The 26,642-nt window shown below is 36.7% G+C and overlaps 1 protein-coding gene across 19 annotated transcripts in view; it reads right to left on the minus strand.

Annotated features, from left to right (window-relative positions):
* The window catches only part of Pde4d (3',5'-cyclic-AMP phosphodiesterase 4D), a 1,361,839-nt gene that overhangs the window by 301,414 nt on the left and 1,033,783 nt on the right, over positions 1-26,642 (minus strand). The window contains exon 1 of one of the 19 annotated variants that reach the window (XM_063258697.1): positions 15,564-18,658. The exons of the other annotated variants lie outside the window; for them this stretch is intronic. Within the exon in view, the coding sequence (XP_063114767.1) occupies positions 15,564-15,652 (89 nt within the window). The 5' untranslated portion in view covers positions 15,653-18,658. Of the gene's footprint in view, positions 1-15,563; positions 18,659-26,642 lie in introns of those variants that run through there. 19 annotated transcript variants of the gene reach the window in all.

Genomic DNA, 26,642 nt, shown 5'->3' on the forward strand with positions numbered 1-26,642 from the left:
TTAGTTCACAGTTTGTAGAAATTTCAGTCCATACTCAGCTGGCTGCAAGGCAGAGCAGCATGGCCAGCAGGCATTGAGTAAAGAAACAAGTCCATGGCAGGCAGAAGGCAGCAGAGCAATGACCACAGATCTTTCTATCCCTTCTACCTTATTCAAACTACTCACGGCAGGTAGCACTCATATTTCTAATACAAGTGTCCTTGGTCCTAGCCTTGCACCATGAATCAATCCCAGCATCACACACTCTATATCCAGCCATCTCTGAAAAGCCCCAGCAAAGACTGAATAAGGCTTTGGGGGGATGTCCAGACACAAGCTGTAACAGAGATAATAGTTGCATAGTCGTTATGCTTAATTTCAAATGAGAAGACTGGCAGCATGTAAAGGTCAGGAACTCACTGGATGTTGGATGATGAGTGGACATCCAGTCCAGCTGGCTGCTGCTCTTCCACATAAACACATCATTTATGGAAAAAATAAGGTTCACTGAATAAAAACTTGAATACAAAAAGCAGATGTTCCAGAAACCTCATTATGAACATCTCAAAAAAGAAAAATAACTTACATTCCTTTCTTTTTATACATATCTCCCCTCTCAATACAATTTCCTCAAGAATATTTCTGTCCACTGAACTAGGAATAAACCATGAAAAGCAACAGACTGATTTAATCAGAATCTGCATTGCAAAAAGAGACCCGTGTATACATTCAGGTTTGAAAAGCCCTGGAGAAAGCCACAGGATTTAATAATTATTTATAAACTTCTTCCTCTCTTCAGCAAAAGTGTAAGCTTCTTCCCAGATTTGGCACTTGACTTACACTTTTCAATCACTCAAATATAAGAAATGATTAGAAAAGAAAAAAATAAATATCTTTCCAAGGTAAAAAATAAAGAGTGAACAATACAATATCCTTGAAAATATGATGTACTTTCCTAAATTTTAACTTATTGTCAGATTCCTCCATCAGGCACTTTCTGATGGAGGTCAAACTATCATGCCAGGCAGATTAACGTTATCCAATGAATACAGGGCTTCTTATCCATGGTGATAGTGATTCTTGTCATTGGTTATTTGTTTACTGAATTTAAATATTTCATCCATTGTTATCACTTGCAACAAAGGCAGGACAACAAGGATTTGGAAATAATAATAAGCCATTCTACTTTTCTTTAGAAATTTTACTAAAAGGTTTAATGAGTTGAAAATATTAGCTAAAAATAAATTTGTTGGGTTTTAAGTTACCATACTACACATTTATTACAGACAGAGCAATTCTGCTATTTGGTATGTATCAGAAACAATATTTTAGTGACCTGAAAGAATTACTATGAATGCCAGCTGAAATCAGAGAATTATTTAGACTCTGATGAATCTTGGTGTTGGCAAAGCTTACTTATCAAGAATCTAAAATTAATACCAAATAATAACACCTTCCAGGTAAAAATTAAACTTTAAAAGATAATGTAATAAATTCTTAATTACTTTCCACTTTCTGAATCAGCTGACTATCATGTACAAACTGTACTTTTTAAAATATATGATTTGAAATATCTGTGGGAAAAGAACATTATATATTATTTCATGTCATGAAATCTCTGGAATGTTTATTTCACCTTGATGTTTCTTTTTGTTCCTAAATATCACAAAACGTATAACAACGAAGATTCTGAAAGCTTCAGAAATAAGGAGATTTATCATTAGTATGAAGATGCTAAGTTTCTCCAGATATGATATAGAAATTGATGATCACATTTGACCTAATATAAACCAACTCCAGATCAACTTACTTGATGCATTAGTAGCCAGACTGATGAGGAGCTTTAAAGGTTACATACAAAAAATTGTATGTCACCAGAATCTTGATATTAAAAAATAAAACCAATAATAACAAATATAGAAAAGAATAAAGAAGAAAATACTGCTTATATGCATTGGTAAAAATATTGAAAAGCAACATGCATTTAGAATAACATGACTTACATTACCTATGTATTTGCCAGTGTTTCAAAAACATTAGGAAATACTAGGTTTAGAAACAGTCTGAAACAAGTTTTCCAAAAAAATAATTAATGAACCAGAAAACCTGATTTAATGTGAGATGGGCTGTAAAGCTTGGAACTAAAAGTAGTTAACAGAATTTTAAAATAAAAATAAAAGATTATCATTGGTTTTCTTCATAATGATTTTTTTGGGTTGGAAAACGAATGTAGATACAACATTAGAATAAGATGATAGTTAAACTGAATATGGGCCAAATAGAGGTAAAATTCTATTTCTGTACAGCAGAAAAAGTTTTGCATCATAGTTGCTTATTTTCCAGGTATGTACCATTCATCACAAGGAGAGACAATGCATGACTTGCTCAATATTGCACAAACTGTTGTTTGGGAAAAACAGGTCTTCTTGATCAGAAAATTGAACTTCATGGATAAAAACTATGGCTTTCATGCTACTATGAGATGAAAATTTATTAGGATATTGTCATTGAAAATGAACCAGCTAGATTACCTACACTTTGTTAACGATGTAGCAAATTTAAACAGTGATTAGGGGAGACTATACGAGTCGCAACCCCTTAGAAACTGATTGGGCGGCACGCCGGAACAACCCAGCAATTCCACTGCTTGGGAAAAATCTTATCCTAGGTTACATACACAAATGTACATGTAATACATATACATTTCTTCACCAGGTGGACCCCAAGAGCAGTGCATTTATGGCATGCATGTTGCTACAGACTGTCCCTGAAAGCTCAAAAGATTCACCATCGCTCTCCTAAGATATTCACTAATTTACAATAGCATTAAACTAGAATACCCACACATCTGGCAGAAGAATGAATAAATGTGTTCAGATCATTTCACATCTATCATTATGAAGAGAATGGGGAATCTACAGTCATATAAAACAAGATGGTAAAATCTTACAAACACAGTATGGAATGAAAAAGGTAAGTTAAAGTTCCCGATTTCCATTCATATAAACACATGCAAATCAGGCCAGCAGTTATCTAGAGTACAGGGACTGGAAGAGCATGAGGGGGTCTCCCTGGGGTGATGATGTTCTGTGTCTTCCTCTTGGTGATGGTTAAACAGGTAAAGATGGTCAGGAACATTTTTCTCACTTGGTGGCACATTCACATCCACCACCTTGTATCAGTTAACTTTACAGGTGCTAGGAGTTACACAAGCACAACCTCACAAACAAAGGGAGTCCTTTTCCTTTTTACCAATGCTAGGAAGGCAAGATGCTCTTTTCAAGTCACATAGAATTAAAGGAACACTAAACTGCTTTAAATTTTTACTTTAAAACACAAGATAATTTGTCTTCTAGCCTAATTTTTTTACTTTCTCATTTCTTGGCATCTCTGCAAGTTAGATTTCCCTGATGTCTATCTATATAACCTTATAGGAAGATAGACCCAGCATTTCTTGTGCCCTGAGTATCTCAAGCAAGGGTTCAGAAATACATCTATGGAACAAAAACTGAACAGAGTCTCTTATCCTCTTTGTAGTGAAGACAGAGGAACAGAGTCTCTTATCCTCTTTGTAGGAAGACAGACTCACCACAGGCAGGGCAGCCAACCCCTCCATTACCTTTGCTCAAGGCATTCTGAACTTTCTGGTAAAAGTTGTGTGTGTGGGGGGGAATCTCATCATTTTCTAGGAACCAGCCAGACATGAAGTGAAAGTTATCTGAGCAATGAAATGTTTTCATCTTTTAGTTAATGTGTGGTCAGAGCAGTGATCTTCATGGAACCCAGGGATGAGAGGTTTTGTCAAGTAGAACCTAAAGACAACAGGCTTCTTTTAGTTGCCCTTAGGCTTTTCTCTTTCTTACTGTGAGCCTCCTTTAGTTGCCCTTAGGCTTTTCTCTTTCTTACTGTGAGCCTCCTTTCGCTAGAGAATGTACTTACGCCTTCCAATTAATATGATTCCTAAATAGGACATAAATCTTTCCTCTGGATGAGAACTCTCATCAGGCTCAGCTCATTTTTCATTCTCTATCTAAACAAGCTATTTTATGAAAAGAAAAAGTCTAAACGAAGGATATTCTACAGCTCGACTTCTCCCCATCAATCTATTTTGTTATTTTATCTAAACTAACTTTGCCATTACATTCTTTCACCATAGCAACTTCAAGGAGGTAATCTACAAATCAATTAAAATCAAGTTAACTGCCAAACAAGTCAAGTGACAAGCATAATATTTACATGCAGAAAGAACCCTAATATGTATGTAGCAGAAGAGAGTTCGGACTGGCTGGCTTTCCTTCTAATGCGAGATTTAAAATTTGTATGATTACTTTTGAAAATCATTTAAAAAAAAAAAAGAAAGAAAGAAAGCAAAAAAGGGGGGCCGGGGGTTTAGTTCAGCAGATTAAGTGCCTGCTTGGCAAAAGTAAGGTTGTGATTGGATCCCCAGCACAAACAAACAAACAAACAAGAAAAAAATCAAAAGTTCACTACATAATTACTCTCAGCTTAAGACATCTGTGTTTTATAGACAGATGAGTACATATATAAAGCAAAAAATGGTACACTTACAGAGCATATTACTATTAATTTTAAGTTTTTTTACTTTAATATTTTCTACTCATGAAATATTTTAAAGGTATATGCAGTAATATTATGGAAAGTACATTGTACATTGCCCCTATTTTCCTTTCCTTTCATATTCCTATTATTTCCTTTGATTTTTTTCTCTTATTACTTTATTTTTATAATAAAGGAGAAATAAAGACAAATTTATGCAAGGGGCTGGTCTGATCTAATTGAAAATAAAATCAGTAATGTAGTTAGCATTCAATGTTCACATTGGCTTCTGTGTCACAGATTATTTGCTGAGAACTGTAAATGTACTCATGGATATGACAATAAATTGCCATTTTCTTGATGAAGTTTTCCTTGACTTCTCCAAGCAAAGTCCTCCACTCCAGCCTCTTATTTCTTTTTTTCTCAATTTGTACTTAATTTATTTCCTTCCATTCTTGATGAGAGTGTAAGCTTTGTAAGAGCAGAGATCTCATGCATTCTACTCCTCACTATAATCTTAGTATAAGACAAATATTTTCAGTATCTAGTAACAAAACTAGAGCCTTAGACATGGTGGTTTGCTCCAGTGGTCTGTACAAAGTAGTGAGAGCTAACAGTTACAAATCAGCAGCTATTAAAAACTATATAAACAGAATTAAACAAATTCCATTAAAATATTGGTAATACTTAAAACTCAGCACTTTCAAGTAATTAGACTACACTGTACTATGATCTGCATTTTTGAGATAATTTACATTTACTAAGTCTGCATGTTGGGAATTTGTGTTATCATGTATCTCTTGTCAAATTCACATTTAGTGAACCTCTACAGTTTGAAATGGATTGGTGGTAGATTTCTGGGTGCAGAAATCAGCAAATGTTACAAGTAGGCCCCAGCTGGCTACTGACACTTTCTAGCACATCACTGAATGTAAGAATTGAACAAATAGTATCTATATGAGTAAACTGATCTTTAAGATTCTGATCACATCACAGTGTTGCATTCATCGTCATAATGGTTCATATCTTTTGGAGTTTATTCTTTCAATTTCTTTTTTAGGATCACTTTGATCCATTTACTGATGCTTGTGGCTTCTACTCATCTGAATCTAGGCAATACCCCACAGCAAACCCGCAACCTTTGTTCTACAACTTACTACCTGGAGGTAGAGATAAGGAAAACAAGGAGCACTGAGCTTAGCCTGGAAAAATTCCAAAATTCCAAACCAGGACTTACACCTGTCAGAGCTTCCTGCATTATGGACAGTAACCTTTCTCCACCAGCTCTTTGCAGGTACACTCAGATATACTGCATTGCATACACCCAATGCTAAAAGAGTTATGGAAAAGGAAGCAAACAATAGACACAGCTGACATGACTCATACCCTGTCAATCGCATTGTTATTCACTCTCTGAAGACCCAGTGGAAGACGCCCTAGATCTGGCATGGTATTTTAAAATCTTCAACTCAGTGCACTTAGCACTTGTGTCACTGTTCTTTCATGGGCATTAGACCACTCACTAGAGGAGTGAGCAGTCTGACCAAACTTTGCTTCTGTTTCCTTATGGTCACATGCCATGTCCAAATTTTGTCTGCCATGCATAAGAACCTAGGAACCCATCACGTACTCCAATACTTGGGCTAACAACTTCAAAGCTCTCTGTTCTGGAGTGTGGTTTACGTATTTGTGGCTTTGAAACATCTGTCATTGCATTTAGTTGGCTTCACATAATACAAGTAATGTATTTCTTCTGTTCACAAAACTACTTTTCTCTTTAACATTTAGTTGTTCTTTTCCAAATTCACATGATTTTCAGGCAGGTATTAAATTAGAAAGTCTGACAAGTTTTAATGTATCATATTATACTTTTTCTACCAATGGAATTTTCTAAGATTCAAAGTAGCTCTGAGTTCAATCTCAGAGAGGTTCAGTAACTGTATTTAGTTCCGACTAGTGGAGGTTAACAAAATCTCTTTGATTACTGTTCAAAAAAGGAAAATAATAGAAGTTAGCAGCAAGGAGATCCAAAATGGGGGACATGGCAAAACCACATCAGGAGCTGGGTCCTCCAGAAAAACAAGCAAAGTCAAATGTACAGAATTAAATGCTTCTATTTTGTAAGAAGGGTTCTTTACTTTTTCATCTTGGCCAGATAAGGCCTAGCTGGGCCATTCAGTCAGGGTACCTGCTCTTAAAATTAGCTCATGGGAGCTCATTGATTTTATAACATAGGCAGCAACAGACTACAGAAGTTGGGAAAAATGAAATTAACAGTATGTGAATGAATAATATATTTTAAGAAACCTTAATTGAACACAGATACATGTCAAGTACCAAAATGACACAGTTTTAAGCATAGTGTGCCTCTCATATTAACAATCAGCTCCAAAGATGATTATAAACCTCCAATAGTGGGAGTGTCCCTTTTTTGCTAACAATTATTTTACATTTCCTTATACAGCCTACTTTGAAAGTGCTCTGTGCTGGTCAATAGCTCAGACTACCTAAGAGTATCAGGATTTTGATACCACCTGCATAGAGTTCTTAATCTTCCTGTCTGTGGTTCCTCCAAGCGCTGCCTTGATGGTGCAGAGCATTTACACGCTGTATTTTCCCTATGTTTCTGACTTACACTCATAGTTTGTCTTGAACATTGAAGATGTGGCTTTTCTTCAGTTTAGAAAAATTCACCTAATACTTTCTGCAAAAAGTTTTACAAGTTGTTCCTCCTTAACAAAAACTGTCTTATAACTTGCAGACAAAATGTCTGAACTTAGTTTCACCTGCAAGAGTTTCTCTGTATTCAAAAGCTTGTCCTTCTAGAGTTGTTACTCAAATATGACTCTTACACTCCCCTATCTGCAAGAAGTACGCTCCAAAGAAGGTCCCTTGCCAAGCCTGACTGGAGGCACGGGGTTAGATGGTAACTGCACTCAAGTACAGGCTGAAGCATTAAAACAAAGGTTTTAAAAGGAATTTTTATGAGTACACGTTTAAAGTACATAATGAATACATTTATTGTGTGGGAGTTTGCACACGTACATAAGTCATTTCAATTCTTTTTTACCCCCCCTTGTCTCCCACCACTCCCTGATACCTCCAACTGTTGTCCCCTTCCCATTTGCAAAAGGTTTATTTGCATTTTTGTCTTCAATTCTCTTAAATCTCTTTTCCCTTTCCTCCATTTTGGATTATTCTTAACCTGCTGTAAAGAAGGATAAACTTGAGCCATGCCCAGATAAATGGATGCACCTCAAGGTCATGATATTAAGTGAAATAAATCAAATGCACACATTTAAATGGTTAATCTTACATAAGAACCTCAAAATTAAATAATAAGCAAAATAAAGATAGATAATAGGAAGTAGGGAGATCTTTCTGGAACAAAGATTTTCACAGAAGCACCGACCTGGGAGTTCTCATTCTGGCCTAGAAATCCCTTAAGTCCCTTCAATGCTAACCTTTGGATCCCATAATTGTAGCTACATGGTGGCCTTACACTTTCAGGAGTCTGGAAACAGTGGGCAATAGTTTCATTCATTCAGTGCATAAACATCGATCACTGACTATATGACAGATACCCGCCATACTCAGAAGGAGGAGGAAAAAAAGACAAAAACCACTGCCACGCAGAGATTATATTCTAGTATAAATAACAGCTAACACTTATTTTAGTGCTATGTACTAGGCACATGGTTAACACATTTAATCATAATGCCCTGTTTATAGATGAGGAAGCAGAGGCACGTGAATTTTAATAACCTGGCAAATGTCCCATATCTATAAATGATAATGTAGAAATATGAATTTCTGCAGTGTAGCTCACCCACTTCTTCATACCACCTGCCCAAGGCTAAAAACAAAACAAACAAATATATATATAAAAGAGTTGCTGGCCCAGACGGGACCCTTTAATCAGGAAAAGCGGCAGCCAAGTTACGGGACTCCTGCCTCCTCCGCCCCCTATAGACTTGACTGTAACCCTATACCCCCATCCCTAAGAACCTGTGTGCCAATGAAATACCTGTACATCTCTAATGGCCTTAGGGCACTGCCCTAAGCTTAGGCTATTTATATTCCCCCACGCCACGTGTCAGAGAGAGATCGCTGGATTCCAGCCGCCAGTGTGCCAGTCTCCTCTCCCCGTGTTCCCGGAGAGACCACCGGCCCCTGGGTGCAGCGGAGATGCTGCGCCCCGGGGCCGGGGGGAGGGTCTCTCCCTGCATTCCTGAAATAAAGCCACCGCTGCCCACTACTTTCACTGCCGTCCACTCCACTCCTTCCACGGACCTCGGACCTCTTCCTCTTCCTCTTCTTCCCATCCTCTCCCCCTTCTTCTCTCAGACCTAACTATATATATATATATATATATATATATACACACACACACACACACACACACACACACACACACACATATATATCGAGTCAGGTATATTGTGCTATCCCATAACCAAGGGGGGTCCCACTGCTGCTGCTTAGCCCCTCAACAGATTTGACAAAAGGAGCATACCAAATTCTACGCCAGATAAGGAACACTTGAAAAATGACATAAAAGAGGTGGTTACGTAGGCCTGTCATTAGGTGCATATTTTCATTTAATCTGCACAATGACTTTATGATACAGCTATTTTAATTTTCCATTTACAGACAGGATAAACTGCCTGTTACAGTTAGAAAATCTGCCAGTTGAAAAAGCAGTGGAGTTGGCACTCAAGCTTGGTCTATTTGGCTCCAAAGCCAAAGTCACCAATTGTTATGATTCTTAGATATAAAAGTGATCTATGGGGTAATTATTTTTTTCACTGTCAATTTATCCCACATGACTCATAACTTGTAGTATAAAGAAGGCTATTTTAATAGTTAAGACACTGTGAGTGGAAAGAGGAGGCATGATACAGGATGAAGCTGATCTTGCCAGCCTGGAGAATCTCTGGCTCCTGGCTGGGCCAAGGAACAGCATTTTGGCAATAAAATTCAATCACATGACCAATGTTTTCAGCCAAATTAAATGAGCCAGATGGAAGCCCATAAAGTCAAATATGAAAGGAGGAGACAAACACAGTCCACTTAAAATCACTGATTAGTTATGATCATCTTTTTTTTTCCCCACATAATAAGTACTTCTGGAGCTGGAGGTGGTAGCTTATAGTAGTAGCTAGCTCACCATGTGCCAGGCCCGGGGTTCAGTCTGATGGTCCACAAAACAAAGAAACAAACAAACATAAAACCTTTTTGATGGCTTTGCATAACAGTACTTTACACTGTTATCAATTAGGCCAGAGGATAATTTAGACATTATTTACTAAATATGTATTTTAATCAATGACAAAATCCTACTCTACGTCAAATTACAAGGTGTTGTTTTTTCCCAAGAAATTTCCCTAGTTGAACAGAGGAAGACACAAGTTTATGAGAATTGCATCTTCATTATGGAGTCCTTCCTAGTGCAAATAAGAGGATCTGCTCAGGAAACTGCTGTACAAGAGGAACTGTTTCAGAGTCAAGGTACTCGGTCAGGGTCCATCTTGGGTCAAGTTTCTTAAACTTTGTCTGACCTGCTCCCTCATTTGTAATGTAAAGGTACTGTTCAATCCACTGCCCGCAGCTGTTTTGGAGGGTTACACATGTGAAATGAGGCAGCTCAGACTGGGGATGCTGCTAGGTACAAGGGAGGAGCCCAGCACAGATGAGCTCTTTCTGTTTCTATTTAAGACTTTCGTAACAAATATGTGTGTGGTCTCTGGCCCTTGAACGTTCAATTATTGCTCTATCATTTGATGATCCTTGTAGTTATTATTTTCACTTATCCTAAGAAATAAAATGGAATGAGTTGGAGAACACTGAAAGCATTAGATATCACATATTATATCTGAACTTTTAAAAGCTAAAAAATGCTAAGCCACAGCCACTGTTTCTGTGGTACATAGAAAGTTACACCCCAATGTATCAGTGCAGTTAATAGTATTCATTTTCATCTAAAGATGTGGGGACAACTAGCTTTTTCGAGTGAGCATTGTGAGGTTTGATTCAACAAGTACTGGTGTTACCATACTGAGGTTTTGGTAGAGGCAAAGAGAATCTATTACACCATATTCTGCTATGAACCCTATTTATGTCTGCTCCTATAAAGGCTCCATTTCAAAGTTATAGTTTTCAGCATACTTTTCTGAATAAAGGGGCTGATTTATAGAACTTGTTTTAGCAAACACCACTCTGTCTTTTTATAGCTGGAAGATTATTGCATTCAGAGCTTCTTCTCTTCCCTCTATTTCCATCAGATTTTATTTATTTCCTCTCAGCTACATGAGAAATGAGTTTGTTGAGCATGCTTAAGAAGCCACTGATTTGGTAGCTTTCCTAAAAGGTGGCACAGACGAAGGTATTAAAATCATTTGCAAAAATGAGATTGGGAGATTTCCTGAGACTTTCAATTGTATAGCATACCCCATGATGCCTGTCATTTCAAAAAGCAAACAATCAAAGATACTTTCTGTTTCTGACCTGTAGAATGATATGGAACTACCTCTTGCTCTCCTTGTGGTGTGCCTTGGATGGCTTTCTCTCCTATTGTCATCATGCAAAATCTCCTTCAGAATCTTTCTCTCTCTGTCTCTGTCTCTGTCTCTCTTAAATAAGAAACAAAGCAGAAAATTGTGAGATTTCTTCTGGCTGGAAGGCAAGAACATCTCTAGAAGAGTAACTGTCTAGTTAATGTTTTCCAGAAAACTTTTGTAATTTTTAAAACTAAATTTTTTTCAAAATATAAATTTGTTAGCATTCTTTTGACAGAGCTGTCATATTTCACAAGCTTGTTATGTCTCAGCTCCTTAATTATTTTTTCTTCCCAGATCATGCTTTCCCCCATCTTTTATCTGGGCATTATTTCAATAAACATCAACTAACTTGCATTAATCTCTAACAGGAGCACATCATTCTCCTCTCTGCCTCTGAAAGAGAGGTTGGGAAGTATCTATAAAACAATGAGATGAAGCTTTAAAAAAGAATGCCAGGACCCAGGTGGCAAGTCAATGCCTTGTCCTTCAAAGCAGTATTCACTTTAGTAAGCACAGCTCTGCTTCTCACAGACATTGCTTTACTTTACACATAGTTGGCACTCCATTCTGAGTCCCCAGAGGAACATTCGCTCGATTCTACTGGAATCTCTCCAGCTCCCCTGAATTTCCCTGGTCTTCTTCCTATCTTTTTTCCTCTGCTCTTTGCTCTTTTCTCCTTCCCTCTTTGCTTTTATCTCTCTTTTCCAATCTCCTCATGCATCAAATCTAACAGAGATTAATAAGCTCTATATAAATATGAGGCATGATCATAAAATATGGTGAATGTTTAAATTTTTAAAAATGTATTACAGCAAAAGGTGCACTACTGTGAATTTCCCCAGAACCCTCCCTTGCTTTAAATAAACTTATCCTCTCATTCATGCCACTTTCTGAGCAGCTCTGGAAGTTCTCCTTTTTGAGTATCTTTAGTTATGCTTCATGGCTGCCTCAATATCATGAGTCAATTCAAAATTTCACTTTCATGATCATTTTGCCTTTGAGGAAGAGCCAGAAGTCACATAGGATCAGATCTGGTGAAGGAGGTAGATAAGGACGCACCAGAATGTGTTTACTCTCCTGTGTCTCTGGTGGATGACATTCAACAGCAGCACTGTATATTTTATCGTACCTCATATAGTCAAAAGAGAGGACTTCTAGAACTGCATCAGAAAGTGGGAAAATGAATGAGTAAATTTTAAAACTAGGGGTAGTATTTTGAGGGAAATTCATGACAATGCATCTTTTGCTATAAATTTTTAAATTGTAAGCATTTACAGTATTATTTGATCTCTCCTTGTATTTTTTGATCTCTCTTTGTATTTGACTTTTCTCTAAAATTGTATTTTACTCACAAAAGATAAAAATTTGTCACTGTTAAATTACTTTAGGTCTATTTTGAGCATTATATAATTGTGTAAGTTTGAATATACTTCTCAGAGTCAACATTTAGCAAATTTATATGATTGGTTACTACTTTAGTAAATCAGACTAACCACATTTTTTATATTACGGACTTTGCTTTCTTTCTGGCTACATACTAGAAGGGAGTGGAATCCCTGCCAAAAAAATTCTATTCCAGCTTAAAGTATGTGTACCACTAATACCATGTGATAATATTCATTTGACACACAAGAAAAAATGATTGTGTAATAGGCCTATTTGAAGATTTTGTTGATATAAAACATTAGTCTTAAGCAGAAAACACTTGGGAGAAATCCAATGAAGAAATGCTGGTTCATGTCCAGGTCTTTCAGTTGCTTCAGTAGTGAAATCATATCCAAAGTCTCTTAAAGGTCAAGATAAGCTTAAGTTACTTGCACATTTTAAAGAATCTTGTATTTTAAACAAACAAACAAACAAACAAATAACAAATTCAGAAAGCTATAAAATTAAGAGATACTTTTAAAATCTTGTACTAATGCCTCTAATTCCAGTAATGCTATTCAGAAGACAATTATAGCATTTAAGTGAATATGAATATACATGCATGCATATGCGAGTGTGTGTGTGTGTACACATACATGGTACGTTTGAGGTTTTAACATCTGATAAAAGTTTAAAGATATATCATAAACATTTTTTTATTACTGTCAGTATATGGTGAATGCATATCTATTTGAAAAGGTGAGACCAGGCAGCCAACTATCCTTTATTTCCCTATCTTCCTCCTAACTTTGTTTTGGTCCTGGGGATTGAATTCAAGACCTTCAGACTTAACTGTATCGCCAGTCCCTTATTTATTTATTTTTATTTTGAGACAGAGTTTCAGTCACTAAATTCCCTAGGCTAGGCTTGAACTTGTGACCCTCTAACCTCAGTGTTTTCCTGAAGTGCTAGAATTATATACGAGCCACCATGCCTGACTTCACTCAACTCAACTCAATCTGCTGTAGGTGTGAGCATATTAGCAAGTTGGTGCTACTCTTAAAGACATTCTGCAGGGATAGCACAGAGGAGTCCATCAAGTAGGCATTAATGGGCATTGCTTTGCAAGTAAGGGAGACGCAGACCCCAAAGAGTTTGCAGCCCAACATAAGACCTATAATAGTGAAAAAGTGCATATGAAAAACTAATTACTATAACAGCGACAAAAATTCAGAGTAAGAGGAAATAAATGAGGGACAAAGTCCCTCAAGTTTCCAAAAATGAGTCTGTGATGGCTGTTGGAGATGTCATCATCATCTTTCAGCCTTTTTTACAAAGCTTGTTAGAACTAACATGAACATTCAGACATGTAGAAAATCCATCTTTGGCTAAGTCAGCACTTGTATTTTGGAAAGGTCCAGAACTTCGCCAAATGAAATAAAAATACCTTTGTTAGAACAAAGCAAAAGTAAGTCTCAAAATTCACTCATAAATCATCTGGTAGAATTTAGACTGTATTTCTTGAGATTTCTCAGATTCTTTATTTCTTCACTTTACTATATTGTTATTGACTTTACTATATTCAGCATTTACATATTTATGTTAGGAACATGCTACCAAATGATTACACCTATCAGTGATGAAGGGGCTCTAGAAATAGTAACTATTGGAAATATGCACAGTGATATTCATAAATCTTTGATAAATGCTTAGGATACAACTTAGCATATAATAACCATGAGATGTAAGTAATAAGCATGAAAATCACATTCAGTAGGATGCAAAACATAATTATGTGAAGTATAATTTCCAATACTCAACTAAATTTCATAAGTATAACAAATTATGTAATTAACAAAAATAAATAGTATTTATTTTGCTTAGAAATGAAAATTTTATTTACACATTTAGCTGGCATCTCATATACATCCCTTGTTTACTTAGGTAATTACTAGTCAATTTTATAAGTTGATTTTTTCTGATTTTTTATAATTCTCAAAAATATTCCAAGGATACTCTTTTCCATACAGTTTGAAGCAAATAATTCTTATGAATTATTGTAATCCGAATTTTGAATGTTTCCTAGGCATATAAATCAAAATACAATTTTTTTTTCTTCTTTTTGGTGGTACCAGAGATCGAACTCACGAAGGTGCACTTGGCAGGCAGGCACTTAGGCTGCTGAGCTAAATCCCCAGCCCTAAATCAGAACACATTTTAATCCGAAGTGAGTGCATACCTTTATACAGGCCTGACAGCTTCTAAATACACTGCATTTGCTCAAAATAAGAAATACCTTTTTTAAAAATCAAGATTATGCCAACATTTACTATTGATAAAATAGTTTGCAGAGGTATAGACTAGTATCAATCAGAAACAATATTTGGAAGAATCACTAATTTCCCTATTTGAAAGTATAGGGCACAAAGGGAAGAAAGAAATCAAGTTTTTTCTGTGTTTTTCTTATAGTCATTTGGTCCAAATTAATTAAACTTTGATATGAACCAAAAGTTACTGACCCTTTGAGGGCATGAGGTTGAGGTTTTAGATGACTCCTAGAGAAACTTTTAGAAATAAAAGGTTAATAAAATATTTATGTAAAATTTATGGTACCTAATTTTGCAGGACAAATTACCACTTAGACCACAGTGATAGAATCAGCTTTTCCAAGTATGTATGCTCTGAAATAGCTTCAAGCAAAGGTATACTGTTTCTCTTACTGTTGTTCATTTAGTCCAACAAGGACTGTTTCCTAATATTTAAAAAGGTAACTTAAAAGTTAATATGGATAATATTGATGATATTCATATATTAGGCAAGTTAATAACTCATTTTCCAGACCACACTACTGTAACATGAATGCTTTTTAAAGTTCACCACTTAACTGTCAGACTGAATGTTCAGAGTTAGTCAGTATTCTTATACTTCAGCAAGTTCCCACACACCCAGACTATTTCATAATATCTGAGTTCTTATTTTATATACTGGCAATTTTAACCAACTTTAGGAATTAAATCAAGCAGCACAGGGCAAAGCCTGGTTTGCAAAGCCCCTAAAGCTAATGAAAAGTCCTTCCCAGACACTAAAAGGAAAGAGCAATACCTGTAGGACTTTGAGAATCGCAATCTTGTTTTGGCTCTTGGAGGCAATCCTGGTGCTGTGAATCCCAGAGAATCCCAAACAAAAGCCATTTGTAAAGAGGGGGCCAAGATTCACTGACACAGTGAGAAGTCAGAGCTGGTGCAGGACCCTGGGGCTCAGAGCCCCTGGAGGAGTGGAAGGCACTTGTGGCTGAGGGAGGGCATTTCTTCTGTGTGGTGGTAGGTGCTGTCAGAGAGGTGGCATGCTTGCTGAGGCAAGGCTGGGCGGGATGGCCGGCATTTCCTGCTGCATGACACTTGGCCTTTGCGACAGAGCTTGCTTCACTCAGACCTTATCTCACTATTAATGTGAGAAACGCTCCCTTGAAAATTTGTTTTTAAATATAGCCCTGATTAAATAGCCACAGTCACAAGCTGCTCCTGAAAAGCATAATACACATGAGTAGGCACACACACCGTGGGAGATACGATTATCGTGGGTGAAACTTTAAGTGTGATCATTTAAAAAAGGAAATAGAGGGCTCCGTTTAAAGGAAAAAAAAATAGTAAATATATGGCTACAACTGGGAAATTCAAGAAATTGCACACAATCAATTGGCAATATAATTTTCCATGTCAGCTTCTTTTAGAAACATGGATGGATATCATTAGAAACAAAACTTCCATAAGGATTTAATTCTTTCAAAAGTACCAGCCCTTCCCTGCAAGTCATGTGAGAAGAAAACAGGCAGATCACTTTCAAAGCTTTTGGCAGCTGCATCACCTTGGAAAGTGAATTATAATGCATGACTTTGACAACAAAAATCAATTTTCTAGCCCATTTTCTACTCCTTAGAAATGTTTCTTAACTGCTAACTCCCTTCAAACATCTTTTTCTCAAATTAAATAAAGATGACAGCCAAATAGATAGAACCCCTTGAAAGTTTTACAAGTCCAGCACATCTTGGAGAAGCATATACTTCAAGATACTGTCCTCGAGGAGTCAAAGGACTCAAATGTCGTCATTGCGTCTCACCACTGAGGGTGTTTCATCTTAATAACGCGGCATAATTCCATCAGTCCCTGTCCAAACCCTCCCCCGAGGGTGACCTCCACTGTAAACCAAGACAGAGTTCCACTTTTCCAGGATAAGATTAGAGAGGCTTGCAGTGCCCCAGAGTGAATTTAACCCTCTTCAAACTGGTAAAAAGTGATCGGTGGTTGAACTCAGCAAACATCAACATATCTACCAAATTTCCAGACCGCTAAAGCTTGATCTATCTCATAGCACAAAGGGGACCAAAATGTTCATATAATTGGCATAAATGATTACGATATTAAATATGATGCTTAGTTTCACAATAGCATCCGGCACACCAGGGGTTTTTGAGAATGCTACAGGTTCCATATCAGCTTTGGGGATGAGTAATAGAAAAGGCTTTACAGTTCCACCTCTTAGTTATCTGACGTATGGGCTCTAAGTGTGTGGGTATGTGATTGCTGCCCAGAACACCAATGACCTTGGAGGAGCTGAGAGTTAAAAAATAAACACAGTCTCTCTGAATCAACTTCAATATTCTAATGCTTCACAAACTGCCCTCATTTTTTGGTAGGGATGTGCCTTTCACCTGAGCAAGACAGTAGACACCTCCAGCTGTTTGAGAAGTTTTGAGAAGGAGCCTGTATTTATGCAGTCTGTCCTTCTGATGCATGAGATTCTCCTATTATCATTTAATTCTCCTACATTGTTTAATTTCCATTTGGAAACAGATCTTGGACAATGCAAATATTCTTGATAGAATTAATATGGAACTGAACAACTTAGTGTTTAGGAGAATGACTTTATCTGAGAGTAAAGCCAGACAGTATGAGAGAGCTGGTCCACTGGGTAAGGAGCAGATGAGCCCACAGGCTGAGGTAGGGTTGGACTGGTGCAAAGGAATTTGGGGGATCAAAGAACCAAGAGAGCAAATAGCATTACTTCTGTCTCATAAAATACAAGGCTCTTATTCATTCCAGTGCTGTTTTAAAGTTTGTAAGTGAAGCAACATTATTGGCATCTGATAATAAAAGCTATAGTTCCTATAGATAACTTCGGAAGCAGAAAAATATTACTTTTCTTATAGTAATAAAAATCTACCCCAATTTTTCCTGTAGTGAAAAAAAGTCTTCCCTTCCCATCCAGGCTAATTCCAGCAAAATATATTTTCATGGTAATTATCTTTGTCTCTTTAACAATTTAGATTTTTAAAAGAATGTCCTTTTAGTTGATATCTAATTGACAAAATACAAGAGCTTAATAATAACCTAGAGAAAAGCTTCTTCAGACTGTCCAACTTTTTTGAAAAATATACAAGAGAAGCAAACATTTTATAAAAATTATTGCCAAAAATTCCCCTGACCCATACCTGTTGAATAGTTCAGTAAGATAAAAACAATAAGTGAAATTATGAACAGGAAAATGAAAACTTTGGTTGCCTTTTCTAATGTGAAACTGGATAAAGACATTGTCCGCTCATTTTAATGTAGGGTTTCTTCTCACTCACTCACCCGCTTCTCATTTCTTCTTCAGAGTTACACATGATCTTGCTTAGGTTATCAGGCCTCAACAAGGTCCCAGAAATAAGCTACTTATTTCTCAGGTAAAACATGAGAAAAGTCAGCCTTGATTTTTAAATGTAAAAATCAACCATGTTTTGAGGAATTGGTTAATATTTCCCAGATATGAGAAATTAGACAATTGTAAAAGTTTTTTAAAAATCATGTAATATTTTTCTAGGATGAAACTTTGCTAACATTTATATAACAACCATCTAGTTATAATTTTCATGTCATAGGTACAACAGTAGAAAAAAGTGAAGTAAATTTTAATTACTATCTCATTGGTATTTATTTTTCAGATAATTTTAATAAAAGCATGATTCAATGGCAAGGAGAAATGTTTCGTTTCCAAGACTGTCTGCTTTTAGATGTTGAAAACTAGTACCAAGGACAATAGGATTTTGAGATCTAAACACTGCTCCATTTAATTGTTACCCACATAAATCCTAATCCCCCAAATTCTTAATGAAACATCCATCTCCTGCCAATAAGTTAGATCTTATATTCTGCCAAGTTCCAATTGTGGTGTCTTTGTGTGTGTGTGTGTGTGTGTGTGTGTGTGCGCGCGCACGTGTGTGTGTTTTCTTTGGTACCAGGATCGAACTCAGAACCGCCTGCTTGCAAGGCAGGTGCTTATGCCGCTGAGCTACATCCTCAGCCTCTATGGTGTCTTTTTTGCCTCTTGACTATTTCTGGGATATTTGGTTCCAAGGTTCCAGATATTAAAAATAAAAGATTATTATTTCAGTGTTTGACACACAATCTCAAGAGTTTCTTTTGCAGGAGAGACTACTGTAAATTACATTGAAACTCCCAAATTTGAAAATGGAAGAATTTAAACATAATTCACACAGAGATTCATTTACTTACAGTTGACAAGTATGGGTAGGACTGGGGGAGGGTGAACTAAATGAAATAAAGAGTTACATTAGTGGGTGTGTTATGTGGAAATCTATGACCTCAGGAAATCAGAACAAGCAGATAGATAGGTTTCTGGATAACGCTCTGTTTTGAAATAGTTGCTGGTCAGACTTCCAGAGACATGGTAGATAGATAATAGCAGCTACGGAGGCTCTGTGAGATACCCCACTTAGAATCCAGGAATGTTGCGGTATGAGGAGTCCTAAGCAAGGGGAAATACACCCTGCTGACCCAGGAATGAACTAAGCTAAGAGAAACCAACTAGAAATCCAATCCTGGTGCTATACGAGGAACAGATAGAATCTCAGTGCGGAAGCTAGAACCCGCGCCATGGAAGCCACGATTTGAATTTCCTGCTGCCGCTGCTGCATCCAATCTGCAGGGCAGGGAGAGAGATGTGTGAAAGCTGTGAGAGTGGGAATCTGCAAACGGAGTTCAGAGTTGGACTAGCAGGGAGCCCTACATGGACTTGCGGTGAGTGAGCGGAACGGGGAGCCTTTCATAGAGTAGGAGGCTCCAGCAAAGGACATACTGGGACCAGGCAGACTAGCTGGAAAAGGACGCTGCAGTGACTTTAGTCGCATATTCCCCTTTTAAGCGGGATTGGTGGGGAGTGCCTGCCCTGGGTGACGCCGCTAACTAAGACCCAGTAGGCTAGCCCAAACCAGGTCCCAGCGCCTGGAGGTGCACCCTAGCAGGGAAGCCTTCGGTAGGTTGATCTGGAGGGGCAGGCCCAGCAGAGGCTGCCCAGGTCTGTGTCTCCCTAGCACACTGCAGTGGGTGGGAACACCTAGCCAGCAGATTCAAACAAACTGTAACAGACAAAGAGAAAAAAAAAAAATTGGGCCTCCTACACTCTCTTGTATGGAAGGAACAAAAAGTATGAGAAGAGGAAGCAACAAGAAAGGGTCCTAAATCCCCAATCCGGAGAACACTGATCCAGGAAAGGGAAATGCAAAGGAAGACAGAAAACATGCAATATCAGACACGGCACCAATAGACAGAAAGCAATATCTCCAGAGCCTCATAGACAAGTTTAAAAATGAAGTATTTAATGAAATAAAGTAAGATATAAGTAGAATAGTTAGAGAAATGCTAAATACCGCCCAAGAAAAAACAGATGGTGGAATGGAAGAACAGAAAAAAAGGGGAGAATTGTTTGATGGAGAAACTAGAGAAAACATAGAATACGTGAAGCAGGTTCAAAGAAATTACCAGGAAACTAAAAACTCTATCGAAAGCTGGCATAACAGCTTGAAAGAAACTAAGGATAGATTATCTGAATTGGAGGGCAGACTTGTAATATGGGAGCTTGTAACTTCTTAAAAATAACAAGAAAACAAACAGCAGTAATACAAAGGCTAGAAGATGATAAGAGGATCTATAACCTAAGAATTAAGAACATAAAAGAAGAAGTAGGGACACAAACAAATGGACTACAAAAGCTATTCATAGAAATAATCCAAGAGAATTTCCCTAATTTAGCAAAAGGTAAAGATACTGAGATGTATGAAGCATACAGGACCCCAGCCACCTACAACCCAAACAGAGCTACACCCAGGCATATAATAATCAAAATTTCAGAAATCCAATATAAGAACAGAATATTAAAAGCCATCAGAGACAAGAAACAGATCACTTACAAGGGAACACCCATCAGAATTACAGCAGACTTCTCGGCACAAATCATCAAATCACAAAGAGCATGGGGGGAAATAAGTCAAGCTTTGAAAGATAACAACCTCCAGCCAAGATTGATATATCCTGCACAACTGTCCCTAGAAATTGATGGAAAAACAAGGTGCTTCCAGGATAAAGAGGAACTAGGGGAATTTGCAACCACCAATTCAACTCTACAGAGAATACTGCAGGATATTCTAAAAAAAAGGAAAATACCAAGACTTCAGAAACAGTGGCAGAGAGGCCACAATGAATGGAGCAGAAAGTGAAATGAAGAAGACAAACTGACAACAAACGACAGAAAAAGAGCTCAACAGAAATGAGGCAGACAAGATTGGATGGTAGGAACAGCTATTTTGGAGAAAACAAGACATCATAATAGCTAGTGCTGATTTAGTATCATCTTGCTTTGAAGTCCCATTAAGCTTTTATTCTTCTGTCTCCATTGGTCTTAACAGGTTGTATCTTATTGGATTTTATTATATGTGATAATATAAGCAAAAACTTTATAGACAAGGAGATTATACAGAAACCATTGTTCATTTTCTGATAGCTGGTTCTAAATACCCTGTAATACTGTCATTCTCTTGAGTGGTTTTACATTGTCTTGATATGTTTGGTGCTACAGTATAGGAAGTTATACTCAAAGATTTCAAGGAAAAAGACATTATGGTAACTACTTTTATGTCAGGATGTCTTGTGGTGAAACACTATTTTACTTAAATGGTTATGCTTTGACCTGCGCTGTTTTGTTGTTATGCCCTCTTTTATCTCAGTCTCTTTTTTTTAAAATTGTGTACTTTTTTTTCTTATTAATTAAGGGAAAAATAAAAAAAAGCAGGATACATTATAGTAACCCACTTTGATTTCCTATTAACTTGATTTGAAACTTTGTATAGCCCTTACCATCTTGCTTTGACTGATTTTCCTCTCTTCTGATTTGCTTGAAAGTATAGGCAACAACTGTAAAGACAATAAGATTCATTATGACGTCCATTCCGGTTGACTATTATCTTCTTTTAAAGCCCTGTAATGTCTCCAATGTTTTGGTTTTATTCTTTACTGTTTTGTTCAATTTTGTTATAACTGATGATATAGGCAATTCTTTTTAAGATAGCAAGAGGCAGTATGGTAACCATTGTTGATCACCTAGTATTTTGTTTTTACATTATCTATTATGTTCATCCTTTTGATTTGACTGACTCTGTTGTGTTATGTCACATTTGGTTTTACTCTCTTCAAAAAAAAGTAATAAGAACTGTGGGAGTAATAAAACCCTAAATGTGTAATTGTCATTGTCCAAAAGAAAGGAAAAAGTGCTCTAAAGAATATAACCGCATATATATTTAAGTGTATAAGATAGATAACCATATTACTGAGTTTTGTTGGATCATTAATAAAACTGTTTCCAGTCTCACTGTTTGAAAGTCCACTTTATATGCTTTAATTTTGTAACTTGAACAACTATTTCTAAGATAACAATATGTAATCTATTAACTAGTGATTTCCTATTGTTTATTTTTTTCTGAAATTCTGTATAACTTGTACCCTATTTCTGATTTTTTTTCTTTTTCTCCATTAAAAAAAAAGCAATAGTTGCTGGTCACAGACTCAAAGTCAGTAGCCATTAACATGGAAGAAAATAAAAGAATGCTCTTTATCAACCACTGCTAAGTGTTATTGTAATAATTCTATTTTCATAATGATCCTTATAAAAGAGTATGATGAAAGGAAGTTTACTAGCTGGATTTCTGCACTTAACTAATGCTCATTCAGTACAAAGCATTGTGGTTTTAGAAAGGCTTATTACATTAATTTATTTTGATCATTAATTATAGTTTATGGACGGACTGCAATAAAATGCTAGAATTTCCTACTTGCCTTTAGATATTATTCGAATATTCAATTACTCCATGTTCTGAAATGGGAGTGAACTATTTTATGTTTTGAATGTAGTGGAAGAGAACAGGATTGAAGGTACTCCACAATTTTGAGAGCACTAAGAAATCTTGGTCTGTGTTTTACACTTCTCTCAACTTAATCTTTAATCATATGTCCCCCCAGAACACAAAGAGAAATAAACGCTAACTAAAGACATTAGGACATCATCAACCAATCAGGTAAAGATGCTTCCATGTAAGAAAAAAGATCAATAAAACTATGGATTGTGAACAAAAAATTTTTACTATACACTTATGGTTTGCACATACAAGAGTGTGTTTGGGAATGGCTTATCAATTTTAATATTCTATTCAGTAACATTATGGGCCTCCTTTAAATACACTGACAAGTGGGGTCAAAGGGAAAAAGGGAGAAAAAATAGGAGGGAAGGAAATAAATTTGAGCTTTATAAAATATCTAAGTGTTTCACAAAATCTTAGGAAATTTTTCAAACTGTTAACAGAAAATATTCCCAGAATCAAATTCTTTAAAGATAGTGAAATTAATATAGGCTAATCACTTGAAATAAAGACTTGAATATGATCTTTTAAGTGTGTGTAAAGGGCTTTTGGGTAATGAATAGCCCAATTCTCTTTATGTGAAAATTTTAAAAGCTAGAAAACATTTTCTTTTCAATATTGCGCTAATGAATACAGGATGAAAGAGGTCCTATTAGTCACTCAGTGGAGAGCGAAAGAGTGCAAGAGCCGCATCTCCCAGTAGCCTTCCCACATTCCCAGACAGTGGGACTTCTCCCCGCAGTCTGCACTTGCCCTGTGTGACTGTCAACACTTTCCCAGTCACTTCTGCAGGGTCTGCCTTCCCTGATGGACTTAGACATAAACGTTAAGAAGGCCTGAATCCTGTCTGCTCTACTCTTAGTCCATGGTACCTGGAGAAAAGCTCCCAAAAAATAAGTCACAACCATTAGGACACCATTGGGAAAATATCCAGGGCTCCTCTAGTATAGCGAATTAGATTCAAGCCATAGTGGTGCCATGTATGTATGACCTTCAGCACTGCTGCTTGACCTTCACTGAACTTCAGTTCACTCCTTAACGTTTGGTTTTCAGTTGAGAACAATTGCAAAAAGTGTTTCAGAGGACTCAAAAAGGGTAATGAAAGCATTCTGAAGACACATAACATTCTAGGCATTACTGTTAATAATGTTCATAAGCTTTATGGAGAGAGATGAAAACTTTTAATTGGGGTTCAGGGGGTACTGGGTATTGAAGCTGGGCTTACTCACTGACCTATAGCCCCATCTTCCTTCGTTCCTTCCTTCCTTCCTCCTTCCCTTCCTTCCTTCTTTCCTTCTTTCTTTTCTTCCTTCCATTAATTGAAGCAACTTCCTACCATGCCACTAAGTGCCCAGATTTACCTTGAACTTGGCATCCTCTTGCCTCAGCCTCCCAAGTGCTGGGATGACAGGCATGCACCAGCATGCAAAGCTAGAAATATTTTTTATTTTAAAAATTGTTCTGAAAATTTCTTACTTCATGAGCATGGCAAATAATGACAGCAATTTTTCCTTTCAGAAAGGGTAATGAATCTTTAGTTTTGAGGAGTAACATTTTTTTCTTGTATTTGAAATCATTTAATTCTAAGGGTACAATAACAGAATACCAACTTTTATATTTTAAAAGTTCAGCCTATAACAATGTTTTAGTGTTTTATTATTAACATCTCCAAATTCTTCAATAGGTTTTGTTACAAATAATTAAAAAAAGTTAAATGGCAAGGCATTCTGCAAAAAATAACTGATGTAAATTTTCTGGATTATTCCAAGTCCACTTCTCTAAATATAGGAAATTTTCCAGCCATTTTTTTAAATTTGAAAACTTATGGAATCTTGAAGACAGGTTATTTAATTGGAAAAGCATTTGCAACATTGAATCCAACTCATGCTGCTCTCATTGTGGGCCACACAACCAAATAAGGGCAGAAATGGCTTTTTCAAGCTTTTTAAAAACTATGTTAACAAACAAGCAATATCAGTGATGGAATTACCAGGCTGGGAAACAAAATCACTCTCTTGGGAGAAAAAATAAGCATCCTAAATACCAAGAATCCCTAAATAACACCAACTCACACATTCACTTTTGGTGCCATGAACTTTTTCCATTACAGCAGCGTTCTGTATCTGCCTGAATCTGGAGGTCCATCTGTTAGAGCCAACAGCTATGAACTTTCTTGTGCTTGAGAACTTCTCACAGAGCTGTTACCTGCAGAATTCCTCAGCCTGATACTTCCTATGCATACAATGAGTCAGTGAATAACCATACCCAGTTCAGGGAACCTTTCCCAATTTCGTACTTTACTTTAATGTATCAGCAGCTTATCTGGTATTTTGTGAGGTATGTAAGGCGATCCCCATAATAATCCCTGTATGTGGAGGGATTCTTTTCATCCTGTCTCACCATTGAGGAGCTGGAGGTACACAAAGTTGGAGAAACTTGATTATGTGATTATACAGTCAATGGGTAGGTGGCATATATGAAGTTAAAATTGAAGACCCTATGATTGGTAAACCCCATTATCCTAACTAATATGGGGCTCTCCTATAACCGAGTCAAGGAATGAACAAGGTCAGGTCTCTTTCCTTGGAGAGTCAAGTCTTAATAGAAGTCTTGATTTTCACAGTTAAATGAAGAGGTATCAAGTATAAGAATTAAATATTCTTATTTAATGCATCAACTCACAGGTAGACCTCATTATCACCACTTTATAAAGGAGAAATCAGAGACTCAGGGAGGTTAAGTCACTTAGCTCTTGTCACAAGGTCAATATGTGACAAGTGTTCCAGTTAGACCTGCTTGCCTTCACATTTTGCCTCTGTTGTTACAGAATGTCACAAGTTCTTTAAATTCCTAACCCCAGGGACACGACAGTTCTGTAAGCTTTGGATGGGTTTAAGGTTATAAGCAGAGACTGAGTGGACTCCAGTGTGATAACTAAAGAGTCATAGAGACAGAAAGTGACAGATCTGGTGTGAAGAAATTCATAAAGAAAAGTAATGCTGTCACAATGGGCATGTGCTGAATACTGCTCTACATCTTCCTTCTAGACACTCTTCAGTGAAAAGAAATAGAAACACGTTTCTGTCCAACCAACTAGTGCTAGCAACTCACTAGAAACTAAAATAAAAATCTGAGTATTTGAGTTGCACTGAAAGAAAAACATTTATTTTTGGTATTTGTTCCTGTTTGATCACAGGGTACATAAAATTTAGAGTGCATTTCTAGTACCTTCTAAAAATCACCTGAGAAATTAAAAAATTGATACCAGATCTATAATTGATCATTAGTAAGGCAACAGAGTAGTGAGTTTTGCTTCTGATGGTCCTACTCATTTTATTTCTATTGCTTCAGAGAAGCTAAGTGACCTTCCCAAGTTTTATAAATAGCAAGGGGCTTTGATGGGGCGAACATTACAAACACTTCAAGTGAGATGTTTTTGATAGACACCTTACAGAACATCACCATCTAGCTCACCTCTAAATTTTAGAGACTAAATCATTTCTACATTTAAGATTCCCCCTGTTCACCACTGTAAGAATGCAGAAGTACATTTGAGTGGACCCAATTATATTTTATTGGTCTGGTAATACCAAGTGAAAATATTTATAGTGAAATTATGATTTAAATTGGACTTATTTTGGTTTGATACATAAGTTATGGATGACTTAAAGCACAGGATTTACCTTAGAAATAAAACAAACTGCTGACATCAAGAAACAAACAGGAGACTAGAAAATGAAATGTTTGAGGTAGGATGGATTAGATAGTCTAAATGGGGCTTGAAGTCATAAAAGCTTTTGAAATGAACACAACTACAAGATGTAGCCCAGTACGCTAGTTTCTATATGGAATTTCGCTCAGTGGCTATGCCAAAAACCCTTCAGAGCTTTCTTCCTTTCTTCTTCCCTTCCCTTTCCTTCCCTTCCTTTCTTCTCTCC

The sequence above is a fragment of the Cavia porcellus genome, unplaced genomic scaffold (assembly GCF_034190915.1).
Source record: "Cavia porcellus strain 051 isolate PalLab524CR breed Dunkin Hartley unplaced genomic scaffold, mCavPor4.1 scaffold_11, whole genome shotgun sequence".
Classification (NCBI taxonomy): Eukaryota; Metazoa; Chordata; class Mammalia; order Rodentia; family Caviidae; genus Cavia; species Cavia porcellus.